Source organism: Gracilinanus agilis, unplaced genomic scaffold, assembly GCF_016433145.1.
Source record: "Gracilinanus agilis isolate LMUSP501 unplaced genomic scaffold, AgileGrace unplaced_scaffold38945, whole genome shotgun sequence".
Taxonomy (NCBI): domain Eukaryota; kingdom Metazoa; phylum Chordata; class Mammalia; order Didelphimorphia; family Didelphidae; genus Gracilinanus; species Gracilinanus agilis.
Genome location: NW_025372406.1, coordinates 1 through 8,673, shown reverse-complemented (window position 1 = coordinate 8,673; position 8,673 = coordinate 1). Strand labels below are relative to the sequence as shown.

The 8,673-nt window shown below is 44.9% G+C and overlaps 1 protein-coding gene across 1 annotated transcript; it reads right to left on the bottom strand.

Annotated features, from left to right (window-relative positions):
• Positions 1 to 940: 940 nt before the first annotated feature.
• LOC123255082 (differentially expressed in FDCP 6 homolog) lies at positions 941 to 8,080 on the bottom strand (the record flags this gene model as incomplete). The annotated part of the gene is made up of 5 exons (XM_044683940.1): positions 941 to 1,139; positions 4,292 to 4,685; positions 5,293 to 5,401; positions 7,551 to 7,697; positions 7,788 to 8,080. Coding segments are annotated over 5 exons (1,142 nt in total), but the record flags the coding sequence as incomplete, so codon positions are not given.
• Between the last annotated feature and the right edge of the window lie 593 nt (positions 8,081 to 8,673).

The window sequence follows — 8,673 nt, the reverse complement described above, 5'->3', positions numbered from 1 at the left end:
AGAAAGCAAGAGTTTAAAAAAAAATTCCCAACCACTGCCATTGTTACAAAGTTGCAAAACCTTTAACCTGGGGCTCCCTGGTTCCCCTTAAAAAACCTCCCTAACAATGCCTGTCCCACTAAAGACTGATACAGTAAATAAAAGAGTAGAGTGGTTTGTGCTGATAACCATTTCCTTACCAGGGAAGAAGATGCTTGGAAAAAACCAACCCCCATATGTATGTCTTTTTTTTTTTTTTTTAACCTTTACATTTTGTTTTAGAATCAATACTAAGCAATACAAAGGGGGGAAAAGCAACTAGGTAGCTGAGTGGAGTGAGAGCCAGGTCTATGGTTTCATTCTAGCTTCAAACGTTTTTTCTGCTGTGTGACTCTGGACAAGTCACTTAACCCTCGTTGCCTAGCCTTTGCTACTTTTCTGTCTTAAGACTTACTAAGACAGAAGGTAAAGGTTTAAGGGAAAAAAAGAATCACTATCAAGTATTGGTTCTAAGGCAGAAGAGCAGGAAGGACTAGGCAATGAGAGTTAAATGACTTGTCCAGGTTCACCCAACTAGGAAGTGTCTGAAGCTAAATTTGAACCCCAAATTTCTCATCTCTAGACCTGACTTTCTATCCACTGAGTTTTGCCTTTAAGTCATTTTTGTTGTTGTTGGCTAATCTCAACTTTTGGTCTTTGGTGCATCCCATTATGATCTTTGTAAAAATCTTCAAAAAGTAAAATAAAGCATATGAGTTCTTTTTCCTGCCGCTGGACATTGATGTGTTGGGGACAAGGACAACTTTATATACTTCTCCTAGCTGTCCTAACAGTGGCTACACAGTAGATGCGCAATAAATTGTTGTTGGAGGGCTGGTACCCAGCATAGGTGGATGGGGCATGGATGGAACCCCCAGGGTGGTGGTGCCTATGGCAGCAGATCTGGGATCCTGGTTCTTACCTCCACATCCTCATCCGCCCGCTGCCGGTTCTGCCGCACCTGCTCCAGCTGCTGCTGGGCCTGCTGCAGAGAGCGGCTCTGGATTTCCATTTCTTGCTGCAGTTCCTGCTTCTCTTGCTGGGCCTGCTCGATGTAACGCTCCTGCTCTTCCTTCAGCTGCATCAGCTGCCTCAGTTTCTCCTCTTCCTCCTCCAAAAGCCTGTCCAGGGGTTGAGAGGTTAATGACATCAGACCACCAGGTGGCGCCATAGTGCACATAATGCCTGGCCTGGAGTCAGGACTACTCATCTTCCTAGGTTCAAATCCCACCTCAGGCACATGCTAGCTGTGTGACCCTGGGCAAGTCACTTAACCATATAGTCCTCAGTTTCCTTATCTGTCACATGAACTGGAGAAGGAAATGGCAAATTGCTCCAGAATATTTATCAAGAAAACCCCAAAGTGATATGCAATGGGGATAAATTAGAAGCCTTTCCAATAAGATCAGGAGTGAAACAAGGATGCTCATTATCTCCTCTATTATTTAACATTGTACTAGAAACACTAGCAGTAGCAAATTAGAGAAGAAAAAGAAATTGAGGGTATTAAAATAGGCAATGAGGAGACTAAGCTATCACTCTTTGCAGATGATATGATGATCTACTTAAAAAATCCTAGAGAATCAACTAAGAAGCTTGTAGAAATAATCAACAACTTTAGCAAAGTTGCAGGATACAAAATAAATGCACATAAATCATCAGCATTTCTATATATTTCCAACACATCATAGCAGCAAGAGGTAGAAAGAGAAACACCATTTAAAATCACCCTAGATAATATAAAATACTTAGGAATCTATCTACCAAAACAAACGGTATGGTACTGGCTAAGAGACAGAAGGGAGGATCAGTGGAATAGACTTGGGGTAAGTCACGTCAGCAAGACAGTATATGATAAACCCAAAGAACCCAATTTGGGGGACAAAAATCCACTATTTGACAAAAACTGTTGGGAAATTTGGAAAACAATATGGGAGAGATTAGGTTTAGATCAACATCTCACACCCTACACCAAGATAAATTCAGAATGGATGAAAGACTTGAATATAAAGAGGGAAACTATAAATAAGTTAAGTGAACACAGAATAGGATACTTGTCAGATCTCTGGGAAAGGAAAGATTTTAAAACCAAGCAAGAGTTAGAGAAAATTACAAAATGTAAAATAAATGATTTTGATTATATAAAACTAAAAAGATTTTGTACAAACCAAAACAATGTAGCCAAGATCAGAAGGGAAACAACAAATTGGGAAAAAATCTTTATAACAAAAAACTCTGACAAGGGTCTAATTACTCAAATATACAAGGAGTTAAATCAATTGTATAAAAAATCAAGCCATTCCCCAATTGATAAATGGGCAAGAGAAATGAATAGGCAATTTTCTGATAAAGAAATCAAAACTATCAATAAGCACATGAGAAAGTGTTCCAAATCTCTAGTAATTAGAGAAATGCAAATCAAAACGACTCTGAGGTATCACCTCACACCTAGCAGATTGGCTAAAATGAAAGAAGGGGAGAGTAATTAATGAATGTTGGAAGGGATGTGGCCAAATTGGAACATTAATGCACTGCTGGTAGAGTTGTGAACTGATCCAACCATTCTGGATGGCAATTTGGAACTATGCTCAAAGGGCTATAAAAGAATGCCTGCCCTTTGATCCAGCCATACCATTGTTGGGTTTGTACCCCAAAGAGATCATAGATAAACAGACTTGCACGAAAATATTTATAGCTGCACTTTTTGTGGTGGCAAAAAACTGGAAAATGAGGGCATGCCCTTCAATTGGGGAATGGCTGAACAAATTGTGGTATATGCTGGTGATGGAATACTATTGTGCTAAAAGGAATAATAAACTGAAGGAATTCCATGTGAACTGGAAAGACCTCCAGGAATTGATGCAGAGTGAAAGGAGCAGAGCCAGAAGAACATTGTACACAGAGACTGATATACTGTGGTAAAATAGAATGTAATGGACTTCTGTACCAGCAGCAATGCAATGCCCCAGGACAATTCTGAGGGATTTATGGAAAAGAACACTACCCACATTCAGAGGAAGAACAGCAGGAGAGGAAACACAGAAGAAAATCAACTGCTTGAATACATGGGTTGATGAGGTCATGATTGGGGATCGAAAGTACCACACCAATGCAACTATCAACAATTTGGAAATAGGTCTTGATTAATGACACATGTTAAAACCAGTGGAAATGCATATCGGCCAGGGGAGGGGGGAGAGGGGGTTGGAGGGGAATGTAAGAGCATAAATCATGTAACCATGTTAACTTTTCTAAAATATAATTAATAAATGTTAAAAAAAAGTCCAAAAAAATTTGTCTTAATATTCTCTCTTAATATTACCTTCTGTCTTAATATTAATTCTAAAACAGAAGAACAGCAATGTCTAGGCAATCCAGGTTGTGACTTGCCCAGGGTCACACAGTTGGGCCATGTCTGAGACCACATTTGAACCCAGGACTTTGTCTCCATACCGGGGGCTCTAGCTATCGTGCTACGCAGCTGCCCCCTTTTATACTTGTTTTCTGCTCAGTTATAGACCCCAAACTCCAACATAGTTCCCAAACTCCTCCTCTACTCATTTCCCAAGGACTGAGTCCATTTCAAATAGAAAGGGATCTCTGAAGACCATATATTGGCTTAAACCCCACAAATTAATGTTATGTATGTGGTACTGAATTGTTTTTTATTTTGTTCCCTATTCCCCATGGGACAGCCAGGTGTCACAATGGATAGGGCACCAGACTCAGGATGGATCTGAGTTCCAATATAGCCTCAGACATTTCCTAGCTGTATGACCTCGGGCAAGTCATCTCACCCTAGTTGCCTCAGTTTCCCCATCTGTCAAATGAGCTGGAGAAGGTAATGGCAAACCATGATAGTAGCTCTGCCAAGAAAACCCCAAATGGGGTCACAGAGAGTTGGACACCACTCAACAACAAAACATTTTCCAAATGCATTTTAATCTGGTCTAGAGTTATACAGTCTCAGCATTTGGGCAGAGTATTTGGCATTTGCAGAGCTGGAAATTGAATTCAGTTCCTGTGCTCCCCACCTCCTCTTTTCTTTCTTTCTTTCTTTCTTTTTTTTTTTAAAGCCTTATTTTCTGTCTTAGAATCAATACTGTGTATTGGCTCCAAGGCAGAAGAGTGGTAAGGGCTAGGCAATGGGGGTTGAGTGACTTGCCCAGGGTCACACAGCTGGGAAGTATCTGAAGCTAGATTTGAACCTAGGACTTCCCGTCTCTAGGCCCTGCTCTCAATCCACTGAGCTATCCAGCTGCCCCCAGCTCACCTCCTCTTTCTAACCTGTCTTAGAATTGAGTGGGCTGGAATCCGGCCCCTAACCATATAGCCACCTAGGGGTGCCCCGCCAGCTCCTCCGTTCACCTGCTCGGCCTCTCGGAGCTGCTCCTCCAGCGCCTCCTGCAGCTCGCGGTGCTGGCTGCGCCGGCGTTCCTCCTCCTCCTGGAGCAGCCTCTCCGCCTGTCGTTGAGCCTCCTGCAGCAGCTCCAGCTCCTGCAGCTTCCGCTCCTTCTCCTCCTGCAGCTGCTGCAGCCGAAGCATCTCTTCCTCCTTGGCCACCCGACGCCGCTCCCGCTGCTCCCGCTGCTCCCGACGTTTCTGTTTCAGGTCCTTGTGAAGGGAGGTCTTTCCCTCAGCCTGCAGCCGGATCGCCGTCTGGATAGCTGAGGGGACAGCGGGGGCCGCAGGTGGTTAGGCCGGGAAGGACAGGGGTGTAAGCGGTCAGGCAGGGAAGGACTGGGGTCCGAGGGCAGGGTGGGGGCAGGAGACAGGGAAGCCTGGGAAACTGAGGGAGGGAGCTACGTGGGACGCTCGATGAGGCACTACCGCAGGGCAGCTGGGCGGCTCAGTGGTAGAGAGCCGGGCCAGGAGCCTGGGGTCGAAGCTGGCCTCGAACACTTCCTAGCTGTGGGACCCTCAGTCTACCTCAGTTAACCCATCCGCAAAATGGGGGTGACAATAGCACTTTCCTGCCAGGGTCGTTGTTAGAATAAATTTATATATTTGTAAAATGCCTTGAAAACTTTTGAATACTAAATAAGTGCTAAATAGTAGTAGGAGTAATAGCATTATTATGATTATGATTATGATTATTATGACTCACCACCCCCTTCCTTGAGCGAGTTAAAGCCTTACAATTCCTATTTTACAGATGATACAACTAAGGGAGGCTCCAGGAGTTTGCTCCAGGTGGTACTGCCATCGAGGGGCAGAACTGAGCCCAGACTTGCAGCTTCCCGACTCCTTTCCCAGAAGCCCCTACGCACTGACCTGCTGTCCACTCCTGGCGCTGGCGGGTGTCTGAGGCGCTCATCTCGTAAGTGCGGGAGGCAGTCTTCACACAGAACATGCAGCGTTTTCCGTCCCGGTCGGGGAGCACCTGGTGGGGGAGATGGATCAGCCATCTGTCCTTACGGGTCACCTTGGTCCCAGGGATCTTCCAGAGCTGAACATCAGTCAGAAGGCTTTCTCCTACAGGAAGCCCACCTTGCCCATCCCAGTCCCCAGGGAGCTTTTTCCCCTCTCCAGTTCCTATGGTGCCATATATTGGGCATGGATCTATTGACTAGTGAGAGTGATCTTTGTGTGTTCCCGGGCTCTTAGATCTAGAACAGGGGTCTGTAGACTTTTTTTTGTGGGGTCTCAGACTCCGTGGGCAGTCTGGTGAAGCCTATGGATCCCTTCTCAGAATAATGTTTTTCAAGGCATAAAATCAAATATGGAGGATGTAGCAATCCAGGTATACATTAATTGTGATATTATTTTAAGAAGTATTCAAAAACTTAACTCTTATACTGCTAATGATTGATCTCTGCAATCCTGAGTCAAATTGAATGTTGACCTTGCCAAATCCCTAGCCCTTCCCTAAGGCCACACCCCAGAAGAGAGTCAGTTATCTCAGTCTCCTTACTTTTCCTTCAATGATCCATTAACATAGGTATCAAACATCAGTAGATGCCTTAGGCCATGTCCACCCTGGATCCTGATCTTAACTCTACCTATTGTTTCAGGTTTTGGTAGTTTGCATTTTATGATGATTACCTCATAATGTTAATGTATCAGGCCACTGGCCTCTCCCCTTCCCCCCATACTGTTGTAACCCCAATAAAAAGTGACAAGAAATCAGTTGGAAATAAGCTCTTGACCATCAGAGCTTACTCGCTGTAGGTCTACCTTATGCCAAAACTTTCTGTGTCTGCGTGTCTTTATTCTCGCCTTATATTCTCTTTCCATTAATCCTTAACCCGTAACCCATTTTCACTCAGTCCTTGGTTCCCCTTTCTGAGTGTCCAACCCACTAGGAATCTTCGTGGAGTCGGTGGACGGCTTCAGAGGATTACAAAAGAAACCGATTCTGTTGAAATAGTTATCAAAATAATTTTTTTGGGAAAAAAAAAAAAACAACAAAAAGCCAAGTCATGAGGTACCAGTTAGGTGGCTCAGTGGATAGAGAGCCAGACCTAGAGATGGGAGATCCTGGGTTCAAATCTGGCCTCAGACACTTCCTAGCTGTGTGACCCTGGGCAAGCCACCTAAACTCCACTGCGTAGCCCTTATACCTTTTCTGCCTTGGAACTGATGTATATATTGATTCTAAGACAGAAAGTAAGGGTAAAAACAAAAACCAAGTTCGCAGACACTTTGATCTATAAAGGGACCTTGCTGGATGGCTGTCTAATCTTCCCCTCAGATGGGGAAACAGAGCCAGAATAGAAGTGATTTGCCCAAGTTATTCTAGTTAGTAAGTGTCAAGATCAAATTTGGACCTAGGTCCTCTGACTTCTTTCCCTGTCCTATGCTGCCTCCCTTATAGGTATAATAACTTACATTTCTATTGCACTTTACAAAAAAGATGAGCTTGGGGCAGCTAGGTAACTCAGTAGATAGAGAGCCAAGCCAGGAGATGGGAGGTCCTGGGTTCAAATCTGACCTCAGACACTTCCTAGTTGTGTGACCTTGGGCAAGTCACTCAACCCCAATTGCCTATCCCTTACCACTCTTCTGCTTTGTAACCAATACTTGGTATCAATCCTAAGACAGAAAGAAGGTAAAGGTTTAAAAAAAAACAACTTTCTCTCTCTTCCCCAACAACTTTGTGAGATAAATAATAGAATTATCCCTATTTTTTCTATGTTTTTTTTTTTCCACATATGAAGAAAGAGGTTAAGCAATTTTTCCCAGGGTCACATAGCTAGTAAATGTCAGAGTCAGGATTTGAACTTAGGTCTTCTGCTGAAAGATTAGGGCCTCTTTCCACCGTCAATCAATCAACAACATTTTTTTTAACCCTTACCTTCTGTCTTAGAATTATTACTATGTATTGGTTCTAAGGCAGAAGAGTGGTAAGGGCTAGGCATTGGGGTTGAGTGACTTGCCCAGGGTCACACAGCTAGGAAGTCTGAAGCCACATTTGAAGTCAGGAGCTCCTGACTTTATACCTGACTCTTAATCCACCAAAACACTTAGCTGCCTACCTCCCTTCCTGCCCCCCACCCCAAATCCCTTTTCTTCTGCTAGCTCCTCCTCACCTCCACACAGCATTGAGGATCCAGGAGAATAGTACCCCTCTTTTCCTTACACTCTTCACTCCCGTAGTAACACAGGCTGCCCGGCAATAGCTGGAACCACCTCTCTGCCCAGTTGCGTCTCAGATGCCCCCTCTTCCACAGGTAGCCCTGCACAGGGCACAGAGGTGCTGTTGAGTGCTCATTGTCTTCCACCATCCCACCCCAAACTCTCTAGTGTATTTCCCCTTCCCATCTGACCTGCTTAAGTACATCCTGGATCAGCTCCTGGTAGACCTCATGGATGGCCATGCTGAGTGTGTCTCGGCCCACACCTCGAAGACATCGGCCTGAATTGATGAGTTCCAATAACTGCCAGACGCTCAGCCCACCTGGAGATTGGACCTCCTGGGCCAGCAGCTCTTCCAACTCCCCAAATCCCATCTCTAGGCTCATGCTGCTGTGGACTTTCTTCAGGAGGTACTCTACCTGGGAGGGTAGGAGAGTCAATAAGAGTAGTGGGCCCAAGAACCAAGGGCTCAAAGTAGAAGATGCTGGGGTTAGGATTACCAAGGGCCAGGAACCAATTCTGTGTGGATTTTATAGGGGACGGGATTCATGCTTCATCTAGATCAGTGGTTCCCAAATGTTTTTGGCCTACTGCCCCCTTTCCAGAAAAAATATTACTTAGCACTCACTGTCACATACTATCACCGCTCCCTTACAGGTATTCACCACCCCCAAATGCACCTGTGGCCATCACCGCCCTCCTGGATCGCTGCAGTACTCACCAGGGGATGGTGGCGCCCACTTTGGGAATCACTGATCTAGATAGATAGAGTAGGGGGCAGCGGAGTGACTGGTTTTTTTCTACCAAAATCTACTGGATAGGGATCAGCTGGGTGATCAGTGGGTGGAAAGCCAGACCTGGAGATGGGAGGTCCTGGGTTCAATTCTGGCCTCAGACACTTCCCAGCTGTGTGACCCTGGGCAAGTCACTTGACCCCCATTGCCTAGCCCTTGCCACTCTTCTGCCTTAGAACCAATCCACAGTATTGATTCTAAGACAGAAGGTAAGGGTTAAAAAAAAAAAGATAAGACTATTGATCCTGAGTCAGGAAGACCTTAACTTGAATCCTGCCTCCAG